Here is a 23933-nt window from a genome sequence, read left to right as displayed (position 1 = left end):
TCTCTTAGAAATGTAACCTGGAAAAGTTTTTTGGGTGCTAGATAAAATATTGGGGGTTGTGGTTGAACAGAAATAAGATACTTGAAAATGAGATTAGAAAATTTAAGATTTTCAGTGGCACTGGTATCCTAACATAGTCAAGAAGCCTCTGAAGTTGTATAATTAATGTATTTCTAAATGTAGAGGTTGAGTGTTAAGATATGTTGATACAAGGAACATGTTCAAAATATGACATTTTGTGTTCATAAAAAAGATGGAAAATCTAGATTCTGGTAGGAGAGTTCCAAGATAAGTGGTGAATGAATTGCTTCTGGTCTGTGATGCGTTTTGACAGCATCACTTCTGTACTATGTCTGATATGTTAAATTGACATTGTTGCTCTTATAACTGTCATCTGTAGTGGCAAGTGATTGTCCCCTTCCTTATGTAAGGCCTTCTCTGCACTAGAAAAACAGATGTGCCAACCACTGTTTGGACACTGTTGCTTCCCTGTAACATACCATGCATCCACAAACACAATAGGTTCCAACAGTGCATAGTCAGTCATGCTACCACTTGGCGTACACTTGCTCTGAGCAGTTGCAAATCACCACCACATCATCTACCGGCATGTCAGTCTCTGTTGGTGCACTGTTGACATATATATCAAGTGCTAGTACAGCAACTGTATTTGTGCAGTTGGCCCTCCCAGTGTATTCCCAGAATGCTTCCGCACACATGCAAAAATAGAAAAAATGTGAAATAGGATGCCTTGTATGGATGCATTGCATTATGGCAATTGGCACCAATATAGCTGTGTAGTATAGGCTTAGCCAAATACATTCATTCCCTTACTGTAACTGCTTTGCTGTATGTAACAGTTCAAATTCTATGAAGAATTTTCTGCTTGTGAACTTGTGTTGAAGTTAATTAGATCTTTAAGAAACAAACAAACAAAAGATTGGTTAACAATGGTCTGATACCATTAACAATTGATCAAAATAACAGTAAGTATATATGGAAACCAGAAGCCTTCCCGTGAATTATTACAGTAACAAAATCCCCCACACCCTCCAAAAAAATCATTCCTCAATCATAATCTTCGTCCTGAAAATCTGCCTATAGTTGAAATTACCGAATGTTATCAAAATTGGATACCTTTTAATAAACACTTCTCTATATTTTTAGTTTCACTTCAGCGAGAATTTTCACATATCTACATTATATACTGTTGCTTTTGGTTTTCCAGCAGTACCTGTAAGTGCAATATGCATTATATTGTCACCTAATTAAGTTTTGCAGCTCTTGTATGCAAATAGAAATACTGCGTAAACAGTGGTTTACTTTTGCTGCTCTTTTAGAAATTGAGAACTCAAAGAACATTTTTGGATACTTAATTTTGCACTCAATAGCTAGCACTATTTTCAGAAAGAACTTTGCTAGACGTTTTGGCAGTAAGATATGGAAAATATGCATCTGTACCACCTTATGTTGGGCACAGTTTCTCAGGATAAACAGTTGGGCTCAGTCAATACTTGGATACACCTTGAAAGTGTTGTAGATACAATAAGTAGCACTAGGTCCTTTGGGAGCTTGTGTCCCGAAGTGGCACTGGGTCCTTTGGGAGCTCATGTCCTACAATAGAGTGCAGTGGCATTGACTCTCAGATGAGATGTAAAATCAAAGTGCTCGGTCATTTAAAAAACTTATGGCACATTTTGCAAGCGTAGATGGAAACAGGTGTGCAGCAGTCACCACTGATTTGGTTGACTTAATATACCCCCCTCTACACACATGCACATCATTTGAAAGCTTATTATGTCTCCCTTAAAATGAGATATGATGTGGACCTGACTTATACTGTGGTTTCTTTTTTGCATGCTCTTAACTGATGGATTCTTTCAGCTTGAGCTTCAAGCTGATGCCCTAGTTCAGCTTCGTCTATCTTTCTCATTGTTCCATCAGCATGGGAGAGGGACAGAGGCACAGGTCCTATAGGGTGGCACAGGTCCTATTGGGTGACCTAACCTTTGCCATTGAAATATCATCTCTGCATCTTGCTAAAGAAAGGGCTCTGTAGAAAACAATTTCTGTATTGATAGCTGCTGTGATTGTTCCTACCTTGCCAGACTTAAATTTGGTCTTCTTGGCCATGTCAACAAATGTTTTGATGCCAGATTTCTTGACTGGACTGAGGAAGCTACGTGTCCCATTAGAATCAAGTGCACCTCTTACAAATCTCTCCATTTGTTCTTCACCAAGATCTGCTATTTTTGGTAGAGACTCTTGCACAACTGCTATTACATGCGATCCAGTAAATATGTTGATGATCACCTGTTGATGAGATTTAGGGTCAGATGGGTTTGTCATATTGTTGATGACATGGTTGGTGAGAGTTGTAACATGGTCTTCATTCCTATTCATTGCAGAGGCAAGGACTTGTTTGCAGACTTTGTCTTCACTGCTTCTTGTTAGCCCACTTCTTTCTCTCCTAGCTTTTGAATAGACATAATATGAAACTGTATTGTCACCTCTAACATAAACACTGACCTGTGAATAAGTGTCATAGAATTAAAAAGCTAATTTCTAGAATATTTCAAAGGGTAGTATTGCATGCATAGGCAATTATATATTAAAACCTTCTACTAGGCAGACTACTGCTACATTGTGTAGAGAAACATTACATTAGGAATTCACGTACATTTATAATCTAGCAACTATGCCAGAGATGGGCAAACTATGGCCTGCGGGCCACATCCGGCCCACGGGACCATTCTGCCCGGCCCCTGAGCTCCTGGCCCCTGCCCTGCTGTTCCCCCTCCCCCGCAGCCTAAGCTCACTGCACAGCTACAGAGCCTCAGACTGACCCAGAGCTCTGTGCTGCACGGTGCGTGGCTGGCTCCAGCCAGGCGGCACGGCTGCCTGTCCTGGTGCAGCCATGCCGCCAGCCACAGGTGCTCCAGGCAGTGTGGTAAGGGGCAGGGAGCAGGGGGGGTTGGATAGAGGGCAAGAGAGTTCGGGGGGGTGGTCAGGGCCTGGGGGTGTGGATAGGGGTCGGGGTGGGGAACAGGGGGGTTGAATGGGGGCAGGAGTCCCGGGGGGGCAGTCAGGAAGGAGAGGAGGGGTTGGATGGGGTGGCGGGAGGCAGTCAGGAGCAGGGGTTCTGGGGGCAGTCAGGGGACAGGGAACGTGGGGGTGGATGGGGGGGAGTCAGGAATGAGAGGAGGGGTTGGATGGGGTGGCAGGAGTCAGTCAGGGGTGGGGGCTTCGGGGGCAGTCAGGGGACAGGGTAAGGGGTGGTTGGATGGGGCAGGGGTCCCGGGGGGAGGCAGTCAGGAAGGAGAGGGGGGGTTGGATGGCATGGCGGGGGGGCCCGGGGGCAGTCAGCAAGAAGGGGTGGTTGGATGGGGCAGGGGTCCCGGAGGGGCCTTCGGGGACGAGAAGCAGGGGGGGTCGGATAGGGGGCGCGGACTGGGCCATGCCTGGCTGTTTGGGGAGGTGGAGCCTCCCCTGACCAACCCTCCATATAATTCTGGAAACCCAATGCGGCTCTCAGGCCAAAAAGTTTGCCCACCGCTGCACTATACAGTACAAACAGTGGTCAGACAATTGATTTTCTACTGCTGCACAACTTTCAGTGAGAGACTGATCTGGTTAGCAAATTTTACTTAAATATAGAAAAGAGTTATCACTCGTGATACTTTGTCAGTTAAGAATATGCGATGTAAAACCATTTCATGTTCGGATATCCCGCAATGTTGTATTTGCCATTTTTGCACATGCTAAACTGCTCCATCATTCCCGGGGGGTGGGGGAACTTGCCCAGGCAAAACCAATAAATTCCTTTTAATACATTGTTTGGCAGGTTTGACCAGTGAACACTGCATTAAGGAGTTGAACTTAACTGAAACAGTAAAAACTATAGTCATAGTCAGGTTGCAGTGTTTCTGGAATGCAAAAAATGGCATTTTCTCATTTTGGGTACTGTTGTTTCACCTTACCTGCAGGCTTATATTCGACAGCTCCACATCATGCCTCCATTTAAATGGATATAAAATAAACTTGCAAATGATTTATGATGTGGGTGTGTGTTGCATGGGTACATTAAACTCCAAAAATAAGGCCCTTTTTTGCAGAATTGCTACCCGCCTAAAGTGGTCCCATGCCTTTGCCAGGTTATGACATCAGTGATTGACTATATATATTCCCTGTGTAGATTCAGTTTACAGCTTTCATTTTTTGTTCATTTCCTATCTTAAAATGATATCTGATCCTGCAAAGTGTCTAAGGGTCTCATGTGAGCAAGGATTTTCAAGATCAGGCCCATGCTTACAATTTTCTTTTAAAGTCCTGCATTTCACCTCTGGTAGATGAAGTGTTGCCTGTTTGTAAAGCAGTGGTTATCAACCAGGGGTCTGAGGCCCCCTGGGGGGCCATGAACAGGTTTCAGGGGGGCTGCCAAAATAAACCAGAGAGTTAGTCACTTGGCCCTAGGGAAGAAAGCCAAAGCCTGAGCTCCACTGCCCGGGCTGAAGTTGAAGCCTGCACCCTGCCACATGGGGTTGAAACCAACTTAGCTTCGCGGAGCTCCCCGTGGCGCGGGGCCTCAGGCAATTGCCCTGCATGCTATTCCCTAACACTGGCCCTGGCTTTTAATCTACTGGATATGCAAAAAAACATTTTTTGTGGCACAGGTGGGCCATGGAGTTTTATAGCATGTTGGGTGTGGGGCTCAGAAAGAAAAAGGTTCAGAACACCTGTTGTAAAGGATTCTGGGATCTTTTGGATGACAGCTGTCATAAATGTAAGTTCTTACTTTCTTATTTTCCCAGATATTCTTAATGATTCAGTTTATGTCGACTTGTCCTTAAAGAAAAACCCTCAGGAACTCATAGAGGACGCTGACTTTACAAACAAGAAAACTATTCCAGAGAGGAAGGGCACAGAGGAGATACTGAAGACAAAAATGCTTAGTAACCAGCTAAAGCTAAACACATGGCCATTGGATGAAAGAATTTTTGAGCATCTACCTCCTAGACTTCGTAAAGGTGTAGGCTTGGGAATATCTTCCAATAAATTTGAATGCCAGTAATGTTTTTATAAATGACTTTAACTAGTTCTCATCTTGACAATATCTTCTGATAAGAGACAATACAAAACTATCTTGCATAAGATAACAATGTAAAATCTACCGTAGTTTTTAATTGATTAAAGTAACCCAGAGCAGTTCTTTAAATACAATTATAAGGTATGATCACATAAGAAAAATAAAGCTGTATTTGGTTTCAGAAACTGGCAAGATGGAAGCTAGTTTCATAAGTCACTTAACTGTAGTTTAATAGAGCATAACTGAGGTGTAGTGCCATAAACGGATTAGTTTTGTGAATATATTTATAATAACTAGGGCTGTCAAATGATTAAAAAAATTAATCGCACGATTAAACAATAATGAATACCATTTATTTAAATATTTTTGATGTTTTCTACATTTTCAAATATATTGATTTCAATTACAACACAGAATATAAAGTGTAGTACAGTGCTCACTTTATATTTATTTGATAACAAATATTTGCACTGTAAAAACAAAAGAAATAGTATTTTTCAATTCATTTAGTGCAAGTACTGTAGTGCAATCTCTTTATCATGAAAGTTGAACTTATAAATGTAGAATTATGTACAAAAAAATTAAAAATGTAAAACTTCAGAGCCGACAAGTCCAATCAGTCCTACTTTTTGTTCAGCCAGTCGCTCAGACAAATAAGTTTGTTTACATTTGCAGGAGATAATGTTGCCCACTTCTTGTTTACAATGTCACCTGAAAGTGAGAACAGGTGTTCACATGGCACTGTTGTAGCCAGCGTCACAAGATATTTACGTACCAAATGCTCTAAAGATTCAGATGTTCCCTTCATACTTCAACGACCATTCCAGAGGATGTGCATCCATGCTGATGACAGGTTCTGCTCAATAACCATCCAAAGGAGTGCGGACTGACACATGTTCATTTTCATCATATGAGTCAGATGCCATCAGCAGAAGGTTGATTTTCTTTTTTGGTGGTTCAGGTTCTGTAGTTTCCACATTGGAGTGTTGCTCTTTTAAGGCTTCTGAAAGCATGCTCCACACCTCGTCCCTTTCAAATTTTGGAAGGCACTTCAGATTCTTAAACCTTGGATCAAGTGCTGTAGCTATCTTTAGAAATCTCACATTGGTACCTTCTTTGCGTTTTGTCAGATCTGCAGTGAAAGTGTTCTTAAAACAAACAACATGTGCTGGGTCATCATCCAAGACTGCTGTAACATGAAATATATGGCAGAATGCAGTTAAAACAGAGCAGAAGACATACAGTTCTCCCCCAAAGAGTTCAGTCACAAATTTAATTAACACTTTTTGTATTTTAATGAGCGTCATCAACGTGAAAGTATGTCCTCTGGAATGGTGGCCGAAGCATGAAGAGGCATATGAATGTTTAGCATATCTGGCACATAAATATCTTGCAGTGCCAGCTACAAAAGTACAATTCGAACACGCCTGTTTTCACTTTCCAGGTAGGATGACCAGATGTCCAGATTTTATAGGGACAGTCCCAATATTCATGGCTTTTTCTTATATAGGTGCCTATTACTGCCTACCCCCGTCCCGATTTTTCACATTTGCTATCTGGTCACCTTATTTCCAGGTGACATTGTAAATAATAAGCAGGCTGCATTATCTCCTGTAAATGCAAACAAACTTGTTTGTCTGAGCGATTGGCTGAACAAGAAGTAGGACTGAGTGGACTTGTAGGCTCTAAAATTTTAAATTGTTTTGTTTTAGAGTGCAGTTATGTAACAAAAAAAAATCTACATTTGCCCTTTCACGATAAAAAGATTGCACTACACCACTTGCATGAGGTGAATTGAAAAATAATATTTCTTTTATCATTTTTAGAGTGAAAATATTAGTAATCAAAAATAATATAAAGTGAGCACTGGAGAATTTGAATTTTGTGTTGTAAATGAAATCAATATATTTGAAAATATAGAAAAACATCCAAAAATATTTAATAAATTTCAGTTGGTATTCTGTCACTTAACAGTGCGATTAAAACTGCGATTAATCACAGTTAATTTTTTAAAATTGTGATTAATTATTTTGAGTTAATTACGAGTTAACTGTGATTAATCGACAGCTCTAATAATAACCACGGTAACATGATTTGAACAATCCTATGTGAGAAGTATTTCAAATACCTTACAAATTAAATCTTTAATCACTAATACTTTAATTATAATTCATTAACTAAAATTGGGTAAGTAAGAACTTGAAGTCATCATCAAAACTAATGACCTAAATGACTTTTCTAATGACTAAATAAAACCCTTATGTTTCAGAGAACAAAACTTAACACTAAACATTTCTGGGTTAATGTCCCTAAATTTACCTTAGGTTAGCTAGGTGCCTATAGACCATGACCAGCAATTTAAAGCCTGAAATATGTGACTTGTGATTTAGGAAAACAAGTAAATTACATAGAGAAACACGAAAATTGTGAAAGCAGAGTTGTTTGATAGACAGAACACAAAACTGGAATTTGGGAAAACCTGGGTGCTATTGCCAGCTCTATTCTGGACGTTAGGTGACTTGTCCATGTTCCCACACCAAATGTGCTTGATTTTAATCGGTCAGTAAAATAGGGATGCTGACATTTACCCATCTTTGTAATGTAGTCCGAAGTCTATAGCTTAAAAGCAAATAGAAGGGCTAAGTACTATTATAACTTTCCTCTGTAGTGTGATGCATTTTAAATAGAAAAAGCTTGTTTTAGCACTAATATTTTGTGACATAGGGCTTGTCTAAATGAACGTTAGTTCACAGTAAGCTAGGGTGTAAATGCATCCCGCATTAGTGTGCCACCCGCTAAATGTGTTGCCATGCACTATAAGTTCCCTAAAACAGGAGTTGATCAAAGCACATTAGAAAACTTTTAGTGTGTGTCAGCAAGGTCTATATAGACACTTATTGCGCAGCATGCAAGTGCGGGGTAGATTTACACCCTAGCTTGCCACAAACTAAGTGTTCATTTAGTTAATGTTGCTTGTCAGTTGTGCTTCAATATTAATCACCCTTATAGAATACTAAAAGACATCACCACACCTAGAATAACTTGTTTGAACAGTAAATTTAAAACCAAAAATGTATTCTAAAGGCTGTTTTAAAAAATCCTTATTTTCCAGCATTACAAGAAGCTTGTAAAGAGAAGAGTGGGTTTTATGCACAGCTCTCTAAACTCTTACCAATGCGAGTGATGTCTTATCTGATACTGCCGTATACACTGCCAGTGGAGTCTGCCTATTCTGTTGCTTTAAGGTGCGGTTCTATTTAAGAACTACTATAGAAACCATACTTCTGGCTCATTAAGACTTCTTTTATTCTTTTTCATTAATTATTTGTATAGTCATGATTAACAAGCTAGCAGTCTATTAAGTGTTCTGAAATGCACTGAAGACTCAACTTTGAGTTCTAGAACTGTCTCTAGCATGTATGTAAATTGTAGCTTATGTTCCCATCCCCATATTGCTTCATCTTACAGATGTTTTCTGTGCACAACTAACAGCCTTTAATAAAAGCTTGCTAACAGAAAGATGGATAGAAAAATGGAGAAAAGGGGAGATTTCTAGAATTCCATATGTATTTAGTCTTTTTAATGTATGAAGTATCTTTTAATTGACTGATTAAAAATAATTCTAATATCTAAGCAACATCTAAAAAAAGAGAGTTCTATATTTAGACTGTTTGAAAAATTAAGGATTTATTTTGCCATTAAGTGTCTCTTCAGCAAGGGAGAAACTGATTATACACAAAATAGGTCAGAAAGGGTCAGGTTTCTTTGTTTGTTTTGTTCATTTGCTAACTTTTTTCAGTTATAGTAATCAGCTATAGCAGGTACAATGCCTTCAGACAGATTCCCTTTTAACGTGCTACCCATAGCAAGATATAACAATTTCATTTACACTGCTTTGTTCTCTGGTGATAATTAACCTTTATACATTGTCACTTATGTTGTAATCACTTAAAAACCACATCAAAAATCTTTATAGTAATGCAGTCGGAGTTGCCCTAAGGGTTTGTTTACATGGTGCATGCCAGCTGGGGTGTAAATTCTAGTGGGCACACTAGCATGTCATGCACTAAAAGTTTTCGAGTGCAAGTGGGCATAGTCCTGTTTCAAAAAGTATTATGTCAGTGCTCACTAGGGGGCTTTCAGTGTGTACCAGCAGGGTCCTCACTGACAGTTATTGTGCAACACACTGGTGCGCATTAGAATTTACACCCTAATCGGTGCATACTGTGTGGGCAAGCCCTTACATCTCATACAAACTTATTTATTGGGGTAGAATTCTGCCCGTGGAGTCAAAACAACCCGTAGCTTGTGTACCTCTGACATAAGACAAAAAAATGAAGTTTTCCTGAGGTCCTAAACTCTGTACTAGGATGGAGGGCATCCCAGTGCATAAACAGCAGAATCTCATCACAATAACTCTCTACAGAAAATATTGGAAGGGATTAGGAAGGAAATATACAACTAAAAGTTCTTCTTTGAGTAATGGTCCCTATATGTATGCCACACATGGGTACGCATGCACGCCATGTGCCCGAGTCTGGAAATTCTTCAAAGCAGTCTCCATTGGCCCGCACATGCACAGTAGCTTTCCTAGTGCTCCTGGCTCAGGTTACAGGAGGCAGTGCGAGTAGACGCTTCCCCAGGTCCTTCTTACTGCTGCATAGCCTGAGCCAGAATTGTGTCCTCCCTCATGTCGTTGCATTACCTATAAAGAAAATATTTGTAAATAGTTAAATTCTTAGATTAATAGTTAGTAGTTAAAAAGTTTATAGTATAGTGTAGTTTGTTTCCCTGGTTGGGGAACCTCTTCCCAGCACCGGGACCATATCAAGAAATGCATCCCCTGCCCTCGATCCTTCTCTATCAGTGATGAACATCAATGCTGACTGTACTGTCTAGGTAAGGCATGTGTCTCTGCAAAGTGTAGCATCTGTCACTCCTTCCCACTCAGAACTCAAGAAGCCCAGGAGTTTTGCCTATGGAAGTACCGGATGGAGAAGGCTATGAGACTCCATGGCATCCCTATCATATGTTCCACTGCAGGACATCTGCAGAGCAGGCACCTGGGGTTTGATCCACATGTTCACAACGCATTATGCCCTAGTTCATGCTTTGGCTGCAGATGCAGCGGTAGGATCGGGAGTATTACATGCATCTTTGCTACCAGTTTCCTCACACCCACCTCCATGCTGAACACTGCTTTCCAATCACCCACATGTGGAATACACATAGGGGCCATCAGAGTTACTTACTATAACTCGAGGCTTCTTCAAGATGAGGGGTCCCTATCTGCATTCCTTCATCCCCTCTGCTTCAGATCCTGTTGGATTTGTGGTTAGAAAAGGAAGTGGAAAGGTGTTGACCCCCACTGCCTCTTAATATCTTTGGCTGGGAGCACTAGGAGAGCTACTGTGCACGTGCGGGTCAATGGACACTGCTTTGAAGAATTTCCAGACTCGGGCACATGGCACACAGGTGGAATACAGATAGGGACCACACATCTCCTAGAGTCTCTAGTTACAGTAAGTAACCTCCACATTAGCAGGGTGTGTGTGCGTATGTGTGAAAGTTTGCATTCCAAACCTTTTATGGAACTTTCAACATATATTCAGGTTTGCTGAAACACTTTATTTTTTGATGACTGCAGGTTAGTAGACTGGTTTCCCGATATCCCTGATGATTTTCAATGGATGCAGGGACAACTACGTCGGATTGTCAGAACAGTTTATTCTCGGGCAAGAAATAAGCTACTCAGTACATCCAGGTAAATCACTGTGCTGCTATGTGCAAACTGATGGCTCTTTTACATTTATTTTGCCAGTCAAAACAAAACTTAGTGCAATTATTAATATTCTGTTGCAAGCATTTAGTAGATTATTTCAAGGGTAAGTAGAAATTTGTTTCACTTCCACCAAAGCCCTGTTCTCTCTGTATTACAGTATACTAAGGGATTGTTTTCCTGCTCTCTTTTCTTTAGACCTGATATTGATCACCATGTTTGGTGATCAAGAGGTTTCTTCAGTAAATGGCTTCATGCTCTTTCCTTAGGACTGATAATAGCTGAGGCAATAGCAGCAGGGACTTCTAGTGCCTATTTTTCTAGATTCACCACTCTTTCCTGCCTCCAGCACCCCAGCTTCTTTCTTCTCTGTCTTTTCTCTGCTTCTGAAGATGGACTCCATCAGAAAAAAATTCCTTCAATAAGTTGATTTGTCCTCCACTGTGATGAACATCAGAGTGTTGGGACTATCTTGAGCTCCTTCATACTGTCTTTAGAGAGGGTTGGACAGCCCAGCTGGTGTGGCCCTTTTGTCTCTGTCCACCACTGTTGGAGTGGAAATGTCAGACCAAGCAACTTCGTCTATGCACAGGGATAAGGACTACTGACTGGGAAGCAGGACACTTGTGGAGAGGAACAGGAAAATCCTGTCCCAGAGGAACTGGGAGCTACTGAGAAATTCTGATAGCAAGTGGGGAAGTAAGCTGTGTTCTTCTTCGAGCAGGGTCCCTGTGGGTGCTCCACTCTAGGTGGTGTTGCGTCCCTGCACCGGAGATTGGAGATTTCTCGCAGCAGTACTTGGTTGGGGGAAGGGCGTGCACAGGAGTCATCTTGTGCAGCCATTGGCACCTCCTGTAGTGTGTGCACCCCGACCGTCCCGTCAGTTCCTTCTCAATCGTCCTCAGCTGCAGGCAGAGCTCCGTGGCCCTGCTCTCTTTGATACTTTCTGAAAGGAAAAAAAAATTATTAGTTACATAGGAACTTCTTATCATAGTTTCTTTAGTTCCTCTTAGAGGTTTTTCTTCCAAAAAAAAAAAAAAAGAAGAAGAAGAAAGAAGACGACTTTTTCTCTGCTTAACTCCCCATTTGGGAAAAGTTTCTACAGTTTACCATTACAATTAACTCCCACCCTTATCTCTTGAGAGGTGGGAGAGGCTTAACTGCAGTCATGCCAGGCTCAACAAGATTTAAAAAGTGTGACTCCTGCCATGAACCGATGCCGGTCTCTGATGGCCATACATCCTGCATTCGCTGTCTGGGAGAAACTCATCTCTCCCAGAAATGCTTACATTGCACCAACTTAACAACAAGGGCAAGATGCGACAGGGATCGCCGCTTGAAAATGCTTCTGCTGGAGAAATCCCTCCAACGTCCACAAGAGAGGCTCTCTGGGGAGTCTCATAAACCAAGATCCCTGAGCTCTGATAAGGCTCAGACTGCCAAAACTGTCAGGAAGTGAACCTCGACCTCTCCAGCAAGGGTCTCAGAAAAAGAGAGCTTCCCCAGCGAGGTCTTTACCCTCAGTGCTCCACTCATCCAGAGTGAGCACTTAGAAGGCACTGGGCTCCTCCGGCACCGTCCCTCAGTGGACCCCTGCTGAGCCCCAACGCACGGCACCGGTGTTGACACATCAAGTCTCCTCCACGGCACTGACTACCCTGGTGCAGAGCATGGCACAGGCAGCAGCAGCGCAATCAATGCTGCCACCACCGGCACCGACCCAGGACTTGATGCCAGCTAACATACCAAACCTGGCACCCGTCAGCGCTCCAAAGGTCAATCGCAACCCCAAGGCAGAACCAGCACAACTCCTGCATACTGAGGACATAGCAGTTTCTTCAGCACCACAGTCACTACTGCTCGGCACCGAACACTCCCCGAGCTACATAGCATGGTACCATCCTTCATCTCCTGCACCACTCTCCATACATAGTGGTGAGGAAGGAGACATGCAGCACAACTGCTTCTCCTCTCAACGTTCATCCCCATCACAGATGAGACCTACATGGAACACTGTGAAGCCTAAGCCTCATCCCTCCGAGCATTCACAGCCCTGGTATGCACAGCACTGGCCTTACCCATTACCACCTTACCCCATGCAATGGCCACAATGGGGTCCTTGGCCCACATATCAGAACTCCTATTCTGGTCCCCCTTCCCCAGCAACAAGAGGTTCCAGAGTACACCCATCATTAACACACAGAGAAACCTCTGGCCCCCCTGAGACAGATATGGAAGAGGAAGAGATACTATCACAGGCAGACCTGGATGATTCACCACCTGCCCCCCACTCACTTTTGCACCAGATGAAGTGGTGACGCCATCTCCCTCTATAGCACCAGATGACCTGAAACAGTTCCAAGAACTCTTCAAAAGAGTCGCAAACAACCAAGAAATTGCCTTACATGAGGTGCAGGAGAAACAACATAAGTTGTTTAAAAATCTTACAACTGACCAAGATTGCCCTCCCCATGGATGAGGCTATAATGGAGCCTGCGGAGGTAATATGGCAAACACTGGCATCGGCACCACCCACCAACAAATGGGCTGACAGCAAATACTTTGTTCCAGCCAACGGCATGGAATTTTTGTTTTCACACCCTCAAGCCTGCTCTCTGGTAGTAGAGGCTGTTAATCAGCGCAGTAAACAGCCTCATTTCTGCTCCTCACTCTAACATAAAGAACACAAGAGACTGGACCTCTTTGGGCGGAAAGTTTACTCATCAGCCACCCTTCTGCTTAGAGTTGCCAACTATTCTGCTCTACTAGCAAATTTACGACTACTCTAACTATAGTAAAATACAAGAGCTTGTGGAGGACCTCCCTGAGCATAAACGTCCTCAACTCAACGCCATTATTAATTAGGGTCAGCATAGCACCGCAAGCCTCAATGAATGTAGCGGACACAGCTGCCCGAACAACCGCAACAGCTGTGGTTATGAGAAGAACATAATGGTTGCAGGCTTTGGGAATTCCAAAAGAACTACAACTAAAAGTGGAGGGCCTCCCATTCGATAGGGATAAACTATTCTTGTCTCAAACAGATGACGTCCTCTATACCATGAAGGCCTCCCGAGCGATGCTGCGTACACTAGGCATACACCCACCGCCTGACAAACGCCCTCGCTTTACACCATGCCAGTCAACAACCACAATACTTCACTCAGAACAGACCCAAACAACGGGCTCAGAGACGATGAGTTCCACAGAACCAGGCCTTGTCCACCCGTCCATCTACATCTAAGCCACAATTTTGAAGTCTTGGTTGAGGGTATGCACGACCTCCCCACACCTCTAACGCCAACAGATACCCCATCCCACAATTTTGGTCACCGCCTACGCCCATTTTACCATGCCTGAGCTGTGATAACCACAGATGAATGGGTTTTGGAGATCATACAGTCTGGTTACACCATTCCTTTCACAGCCATCACACCTACCTTCCCCCCTTCCCTGTCCCTCTTCAGGGACCCCTCTCACAAGCACCTTCTGCAACAGGAAGTAAACCACCTCCTACTGCTGGGTGCTGTAGAACCAGTACCACATCAGTACACAGGGAAAATATTCCAAATATTTCCTGACAGAGAAGAAAGGAGGGGGATGGAGACCAATCTTAGATTTTCGAAAACTCAACAGGTTCGTACGCAACCACAGGTTCAAAATGGTCACTCTGGCCACAATAATCGCAGCGCTAGACAGGGGGGACTGTTTTTTGCAGCCCTTAACCTCCAAGATGCATACTTACGTATTACAATACATCCTGCCCACAGATGGTTCCTGAGGTTCACAGTAGGACTAACCACTACCAATACAGGGTCGTTCCCTTTGGACTGTCCACCACTCCCCGCGTATTCTCAAAAACACTCGTGATAGTAGCAGCACATTTACGATGCAAAGGAGTCATCATCTACCCCTCTTTGGACGATTGCCTTCTCAAGGGTACCAATTGACAAGAAATAGACCACAATAGACCTGTTTCACCAGCTAGATCTACAGATAAACAAAAAGAAATCCATCCTGGAACCAACCCAGTGATTGGAGTTTATCGGAGCCAACCTAGACTCCATACAAGCCAAGGCAATATAGACAAACCACAGATTCACTACATTGACCAATCTTATTTCCACGGTGATCATCAGCCCACAAACTTCAGTGAGGACATGCCTTCAGATTCTGGGACATATGGCAGCTACAACTTTCATAGTAAAGTCTACAGCACTAGTTGAGCATGGTCTATGCACCCAGCAAACACTCTCTCAACAGACGTGTGATGCTACCACCAAGGGTTATCCTCTCCCTACAATGGTGGATACAGCCAGGGAATGTATGCTCTGGGATTCTCTTTCAACAAGACCCCCCATCAGTGACTATTACAACAGATGCCGCCCTGATAGGTTAGGGCGCCCACTTGGGTCACCACAATGTACAAGGCAAGTGGTCTGCGATGGAAACCCGACTACATATCAATCTCCTGGAATGCCGCGCGGTACACAATGCATGTCGACGCTTCCTCCCATTCATATGAGAAACCTCAACTTCTATCCTCACCAACAATGTGGCGTGCATGTTTTACATCAATCGCCAAGGAGGAGCCAGGTCTCACTCGTTATGCGTAGGAACCATGAATCTATGAAACTTCTGCATCCACAAAAATATAAACATCACAGCATCCTACCTACCAGGGCGCCAAAACGCTACAGCTGACAACCTCAGCAGGCACTTCTCACAGGAACATGAGTGGGAAATCCACGACAGTGTTCTCGGCACGATACTCCAAAAATGGGGTCACCCAGTAATCGAGCTTTTCGCCTCAATGACAAATCATAAATGTCTACTATTTTGCTCCAGGGCAGGCCTGGCACCAGGCTCGTTAGGGGATGTCTTCCTCATCCTGTGGAACGTCACTCATATATGCCTTCCAGCCGATACCACTGATCCCACGGGTCATCTGCAAGATACGACTCGACAGAGCATACATCATTCTCATTGTCCCCATGTGGCCCAGACAGACTTGGTTTCTGTACCTCTCACGTCTAGTAGTCTGTGCCCCACAACCGCTGCCTTTCCGGATGGACCTCCTGTTCCAGAACAAGGGCCTGACACTCCATCCAGACCCAGCGAAACTCCTTCCCATAGCATGGCTCCTCTCTCTGGTTCCAACGTGGGGAATTGAACTGTTTGGAGAAAGTAAAACAAGTATTACTAAATAGCCGTCGCCTCACCACTGGAAATACTTACCGCCACAAATGGAGAAGATTCTCCCTTTGGTGTCAGCAAAAACAGCTGGACGTGACCATGGTGCCTCTATCTATGATCTTAGACTACCTACTAGAACTGAAGGAAATGGGGTTAGCCATAAGTTCTATTAAAGTACACCTGGCTGCCATCACAGCCCTCCATGAACAGATAGAAGGGGTTTCAATATTCGCTCACCCGATTACACGGCGCTTTCTAGCAGGTATACAGAACATGTACCCAGAAGTACGCCAACCTGCACCACCATGGGATCTCAGTCTTGTGTTCAAATGTCTCACAAGACCACCCTTCGAACTTCTAGCAACCTGCTCGCTCCTACATATGTCAATTAAGCTTATATTCCTAGTGGCAATCGCGACTGCAAGATGTGTCAGCAAAATAGGAGCATTGATGGCTGAACCACCGTACACTATATTTACCAAAGACAAAATCATGTTACGTCCTCACCCAAAATTCTTGCAGAGAGGCTACAAATTTTCACAGTAACCAAACCATACACTTACCTGCCTTCTATCCCAAGCCACGTAATGACACTCAAGAAGCAACGTTACACATGCTAGATGTCAGATGGGCTGTAGCCTTCTACTTGGACAGAACTAAACCATTTTGCAAGTCACCAGGACTATTTGTCTTTACAGCAGAGCACTCCAAGGGTTCTACAATATCAACCCAGAGACTCTCCAAATGGGTCTCTTCCTGTATTCAAACTTGCTACCACCTGCATCACAAAGAACCCCACATGGGCATCAGATCCCACTCAACGCGAGCCATGGTGGCATCGATTGCATTCTTGAACAATGTCCCCTTAATAGATATTTGTAGAGCTGCAATCTGGACATCGGAGCACACTTTTGCAAAGCATTATGCTATCACCCAAGGCCTTGTCTCAGACTCTATCGTTGGCCTCACAGTGCTCTCATCACGCACTAATACATAACTCCGAACCCCTACCACCCCTGGTGGGGTACTGCTCTATAAGCACCTAGAGTGGAGCACCCACAGGGACACCACTCGAAGAAGAAGTTAGTCACCTTGTGCAGTAACGATGGTTGTTCGAGATACGTGTCCCTGTGTGTGCTCCACTACCCACCCTCCTCCCCTCTACTTTGGAGTTCATGCAGCCAAGCTCTGCAGTAGAGAAGGAATGGAGGGGATGGTCGGGGGTGCGCACGCTACAGGGGGTGCCAACGGCTGCATGAGAGTTCCTGTGCGCACCCTTCCTCTGACCAAGTACTGCTGCGAGAAATATCTGATCTCCGGCGCAGGGACGCACTGACACCTAGAGTGGAGCACCCACAGGGGGACACATCTCTAAGAACCATCATTACTGCACAAGGTGAGTAACTTCTTCTTGTAAAGCAACCCACTACAGACAGCTTCTAGAGCTTGGGGTTTGGGGGGTCCATACTCAACCAGGGCTTTCTCAGAATACTTGCTCATTGATAGCTTGGCTGTTGGTTGTACCTCTTCAGTTTTTCTGAGCAGACCGCCGGATTCCCCGCTCTGATGCACCACACCTTTGCCTCATAGTAATCATTAGTCTGACGCAAGCAAATTCTTTTTTTAAGCATATTGTAGAAGAGGATTTAGAGGAGACAGTCAGTGAATTCATCAGATACCATTCTGTTGCTTGAAACTATAATTTCCATCCCATCTTTAAAATAAGTAAAAAAGAAAATCCTGGTCCTGCTCCTCCTTTGCTTTGGCTGACTTTATGTTCTGGTGATGATTTCTTAAAGCTCTAGTTCCTGTTTAGAGCCTCACCTTGCACTCTGGGATAACTTTCTCTTATGGGATTCTCAATTTCTGTTTGAATTGGTGGATTTTCTGCCTCTCGCAATGATTGGAGGTATTTCTTCCATAAAGTTCTGCTTTTTTATTTCTCATCTTCCTCCTTAAGACAACAGTCCCTATCTCTCAATTCTCAGTAGGAGTCAGAATTCAGACTTTCATGGGAATTTGTGCTGTTAGGAAACTTAACAAGGTCCCCAAATCTTAACTTAGTGGTTAGTGTTTTCTGGCACATCCAAATTTCAGCTAAGGAAGTAATCGTCAAAGTAAAGAATCTCCAGGAGAGAGATGGAATTTAGAGGAAGATGGTGCTAAATATCTTTTGGTGGTTGGCTCTCCTTTCCTGTGTCTGAGGGAAGAGGAATAACTTGCTAATTATGAACTACTGTTCTAAAATGTAGGAAACGAACCAACAGGTGAGACTCTTCTGTTTTGTTAAAATTTGTAACATTTTAAGTACTGCCTGAGTAAGGAATCGGAATTGTATCTGAAACACAAACAACATTTTTAATGTGTGTAAATTGAGACTGTACGTTATTTATAGGAAATCCATTTAAAATAACTATTCTGTATGCTTATTCCTACTGGTACTTAACTTTTTTTTTTATAATAGATGTAGGTAAGACTTCACAGCATTTTATCACTGCAGATTCTCCTCAGTTGGCTAATGGGTCACCTACTGATCTTGGTCACCTACTGATCACCCCTGATTTTGTTCAGTAGCACTGGAGAGGAGTTGTATATATTTAGCCTTGCTATCTTAGGCTTATCTGATCATCCTACTTTCTTCACACAACCCTTCCATACTTGTTGTATCACACTTCAAAACTATGTGGGCACCCCCAGTAAGATGTGCTCCATTGAAGTTCAGACTTTTGATGCCTTATTTTCTATTACCCCATTAAAAATAATATATTTAGACTCCACATTTATTTTCCCTGGGAGATGCTGTAGTGTCATCTAAGTTTCCCTTGCATGTAGGAAAAACCCCTATTCCATCACCCCTTGAACTGAAATAGAAACCTCATTAAAATATTGCTAATAGATATTTGTTTTTGTTTCCCCCCCCCCCCACAGTAAAGAGAGCTATGCATCACTCAGAAAATGTCAGACTGTTCCACCTAATGTAGAGTTCCATTCTCCCTACTGCCATTCTAAAGTGCCACACTCTGCTGCAGACCTTGAAGGTTGGCTCTGGGATTTTCTATACTGCAGAGACTCAGCAGGGAAGCAAATTTCTGTTGGTATAAAAGGGCTCTCAGACTCTGATTCTCATCATATTTTCTTCATGAATTCTGAAGAATCTGGCGTGGAAACGGATTTTGACTCCTCTTCAGACAAGAGTTTCCAAACTGCCTCAGAAGATTAATTTTGAAAGTTCTGAAATCCGTCTGACAGAGAAGCTTAAACCTTGTGAAGCAAACTCATTCTTCCATCTTGCCAATAAGTATTGGAAGACTGTTTTGTTTAAGCTCAATGACAAATTGCCTTTCGGGCCTTTACAATGCTAAGGATTATACAGAACAGTTGTCACTGTTATGTAACAGTCACATTCTTGTTACTCTATTAAATTCTTGTTAAGCTTCATTTCAAAATTACAATAGCACAATATCTGGAAAAAGATTTAACTCCAAGCTACCTGTAATTAAAAAGCTACATGAAATCAAACCCTATAAATGGCTTGTTCTAGACTGAAACAAGCGTTTATAGAAAAGTTGCATTTTAAAGGACATACTTTAAAAAAATACTTGTGTTTGGTGGTGGTAGATTAATTTTTAGCACTTGCATGAAATCAGGCAACTTGTACTTTATAAAGGGAAATGTACATTAGGAACTTTTTGAGGGCTTCCAATATCAGTGTGTTTGCCTTTTGTTTAACTGTACTGTTTTCTGGAAAAAAGGCACCAACTTGATTACATACTGTAATATACAATTCCTACTGTAATCCAAGTTCACCATTCCCAACAAGTTTTACAAAGTGCCTCTTTTCCTTAAGTATTGAGAAGGAAAAAAGTCTCAAGAACTGGGCCGCATTTAGCCGTAAGTGTTAAGGGGCACAACTCTAATGACTTGTTGTGCATGCTTCGCAAGTTGTGCATGCTTCACAAGGGCTTAATTTGAACTAATGTTTTTAAATAGATTTTAAAAAGAAAAATAGCTGGACCAGTGGTCTTTTGAAAAGACAGTAGTATCATTGAGTGGAGCTGTATAGAGCAACAATGAAGTTGTCATAATACAACCATTGCAAAACGTCTTTGTGAGATTACATTGACACTGAACAGTGTCAGGCTTGTGCTCTGATTTGTGGATTATATACATCTTCTGTAAGATGGAAAAGGAGGCCTTATTTTTTTTTTTATTCCTTGGAGGAGCAGAAAGGAGATCCCAGTGATTCCATTCTGTTTGTTTAGCACTTCTTGTGCTAACTTATCTCAAGCAGTGTAGGGAAATTTTCTAACATTTGTGCCCTTCTTGAGATCAGAATGAATAAGCCAAGTTTAAAACAAATGTATTATACCGTAAAGAGCTGCATGCAGGTCTAAATCCACTGTTCAAAAAAAAAAAAATTCCTGCCCCTTTTCCCCAAAACATCAAGTCCTATCCACGCTGAAATTTGTAACAGTCTATAAAACCTGTTCTCTATAAAGGTGTCATTGTGGTTTCAAATCTCAGTATAGACAGCCTTAAATTAAGTATTTTATGAGCTCATCTGACAAAACTCTGATAGTTATGAAGATAATTATTAAACCACTGTTTTAATGATGATTGGGTTTTTTTTTTAAAGCAACATTTTTTGGGCTAATGGTGGTTTTAAAAACATAAATGGAAGTAACCTCTTGTGGCTTGCTTGAAAAAGACTTGGCATTTAAGGGCCAAATGTTATTTCTAGTACAGTAGTGTAAATTTGGAGTAAATGAGCTGTACTCCAGAGAGAAGAGAGAACTCTCTCAAGCATTTATTGGGAGCGGCCTGTAAATAAAACTGACTAGAGATGGGAGGGACAAGAGAAGAAAAAATATTTTTTATAATAGTATAGTGTAAATTTTGAATATCTCCGGTCTTCGAGTTGTCAAAACCTTAACGTTCCCAACTTGGACTAAATGTTAAGCAGTTCTTTAGGTTTTCAAAGAAAATTCACAACTCAAAGTGCTACATCTTAAGAATAAACTCTCATTAAAATGCTTTAAAAAATTGTTAAAATGTTGTTAAACTATAATGTATTTCCCCACATAAAGTATTAAAGCATTTTTATATTATATAGATTTTTATATCTTTGGTGCTATCTCACTTGAAAAAATTGTACTTGATTTTTGTTATTGGACTCTTGTACATCTTTGATTCTGCACGGTGACCTGTTAAAAGAAAAATATTGGTACAACCACTAATTTTTATTTCAAAAAATAAAACACAAGCTGTGGTTATATAGTCTCACTTGTAACGGTAAATAGATGTTACGGAGTGTGTATGAGGTTTTTTTTTCTTGCCATGTTAGAAAATACTGTTTTAGTAAATTATTTTAATGTCCTCTTTATGAGATATCTAGTCCACAACACTACAGACTTACAAAAATACTTAATTTTACATATATGAGAAGCCCCATTGCCTTCAATGGGACTAATACACATTCATAATTCCTTTGCAGGATTGTGGCCTGCATTTCCTGTAACACAGTTCTCTTCCCACCGCCCCATCCCCTGCCTCCATTTAATTTTGTTTTACAATTTTTCTGTCTAAAATCATAGTAGAATCTTCAAAATAGCAAGGAAATACATGGAAATCTACTGATATTCTTGGAAAGTATGGTTAATTACACAATTGTATCAAGTATTGTAGACGGCTTCATTTTTTGCAATCACTGGATAAGGCAAAGTGGCTAATAAGCAGTCTTGTTTCATACATACTACAGGAAAATGCACGTTACTAGGGTTAATACTGTAGGTTTTCTAATATAATCTGGATCTTGGTCCAGAAAATGATAGAGCAGATAATTTTTAAAATCCTTGCTGTCCCTTTGCTGTCTTTTTCATTTCTTATAGCTCTGTTGTTGAGATCTCTGAAATGCTGCTTTGCTAATCACGTATTGGACTGATTTTCCTATCACTACATGCACTTTTACACCTGTGTAAGCTCCATCAGCCTTTTAAAAATAAATCACTAATTGGTTTTTAATTTTTATGTGAAATTTGGTAGTGAAGAATGTTGGAATAACAAACCTTGACTCCATTTTTTAGCTTTGTAACAGATACAGCAAGGGATCAACTATGCAAGCTTCCTACCACTGGCCTCTCAATATGCTTCCTGTCTGAGCTAAAGGATCTATTTGTCTTCACGGAAATTAGTGCATTAATTAGCCTTGCTTCAAACATTCTCTTAGGCTTCTCTGCTGAGACTACCAACTAAAGTGCCACATATGATGTTTTTAACTTTGCATTTTAATATTTTTCAGTTGCCCTCGTGCTGTTCAAACCCTTCGTTGCTCTTCCAACCCTTTGTTGCTCTTCCTTCTCCATCCTATTTTTTGCCCTTCTTCCCAGTCTCTGTTCTTTCCTCTGCATTTCCTTTCCTGCAGAAACTTGCAGTTCTCAACCCAGTGTCTGTTGCTTCCTCTCTCATTCCCTCCATTAAAATGATCAATGCTTAAATAGATAAAGTTGACTCTGAAGAATCCTCATTTGACTTTAGAGCTGGCACCTTGTCAGAGGGGGCAAGGTGTTCACATCTGAGTCTTGGTTCAGGCTGCCTTAAGACTTGGACAGATGACATTGCATCACTCATAGTCTGTTCACATTATCTCTGCATCAATGTAGGCTAGAAACTTTTTTCTAATGATATCTTAGCTTCTGAATCAGAACATGTAAAGCAGGCCCCACAAGTACAGCATTGGAGCTGTACTTTTGACACCACTATGATAAAGGTTCATAAACACAACTGGGTACCTTTTTCCTTTCCATTTGAATGTATTATTATTTGAGGGACATCTTATCCATCAGTTTACAAGGCTGAGACAGTCCATGTTTTGAATTCACTTTCAGAAAGCACTTAAATATGCCAAGCTAACAGAGTGATCAATTAATGGATTGGGGTTTTGGGAGGAGGGTGGCGGAGGGAGTGAAATGCTTTCTTACAGTCTTGGCAGGAGAATTGCATAAGGGTAAGATGATTACTTTGATACACACAAGAGCACTCACAATAAGACACACAAGGAAATTGTATATAGACATTGATTCTCTAGGGTATTTATTTCTCTCGGGAGAGGAAAACTGGATGAAGAGTACTTTAAGCTAATGTGTTCTTTGTTGTGAACTGAAAAGAGAGCTCTGGTCCACAGCCTCCAGAGCCAAACACACTGCCTTCCATAAGGACCAGTGTTGTTGACCCATGCTTTGGGCTATTTCTATACTACAGAGCTTATGCCTGCATAGCCTCCTAGTAGAGACGCAGCCATACATCAATTTTTTTTTTTTTGCCAGAATAGGAACAAGAGAGAGAAAGTGGGTAGTCATTTTTTATTAGACCAACTTCTGCGGGTGAGAGACAAGTTTTCGAGTTTACACAGAGCTCTCTCTCTTCCACGAACGACATCACCAGAAACATGCTTCTGATAGCATAGCTGTGTTCTACATTGGGGCTTTTGACACCACACTGCTGCCATAACTCTTAAGTGTAGAACCAAGCCTTGTGCTTCCCTCTCCAGTATATCCACTTAGTTGCCTTATATGTGGCCTGTCAACTCTTTGGGGGAGGTCCCAGTTTTTTTGTTACATGTTTGTACAGCATCTAGCACAGTGGTTTTTGAACTTCTTGTATGGGTGACCACTTTCACATGGCAAGCCTCTTAGTGTGACCCCTCTTATACATTAAAAATTCACAATGGGGCCTTGGCCTGCAATGGAGTGGGGTAGGGTCACTAAATGCCGCGGCAATACATAATGTTGAACATATTTCTGTTTTGCAAATAGCCCCAGTTGTTATAACTTGTCTGAGTAGCCAGGAACTGTGGGCGGGGGTGGGTGGGGTGTG

The 23933-nt window shown here is 41.9% G+C and overlaps 1 protein-coding gene across 2 annotated transcripts in view; it reads left to right on the top strand.

The window, feature by feature from the left end:
* Window positions 1–21344, top strand: part of LOC102938324 (1-acylglycerol-3-phosphate O-acyltransferase Pnpla3) — a 40624-nt gene extending 19280 nt beyond the window's left edge. For both annotated transcript variants that reach the window (XM_037914772.2, XM_037914782.2), the window contains 4 exons: window positions 4812–5027; window positions 8199–8331; window positions 10734–10850; window positions 18990–21344. In XM_037914772.2, the coding sequence (XP_037770700.1) occupies window positions 4812–5027; window positions 8199–8331; window positions 10734–10850; window positions 18990–19281 (758 nt within the window). In that variant the 3' untranslated portion in view covers window positions 19282–21344. The remainder of the gene's footprint in view (window positions 1–4811; window positions 5028–8198; window positions 8332–10733; window positions 10851–18989) is intronic.
* The last annotated feature ends 2589 nt before the right edge of the window (window positions 21345–23933 follow it).

Source organism: Chelonia mydas, chromosome 1 (genome assembly GCF_015237465.2).
Source record: "Chelonia mydas isolate rCheMyd1 chromosome 1, rCheMyd1.pri.v2, whole genome shotgun sequence".
Lineage (NCBI taxonomy): Eukaryota > Metazoa > Chordata > Testudines > Cheloniidae > Chelonia > Chelonia mydas.
This window is presented reverse-complemented; position numbering and strand designations above follow the sequence as displayed.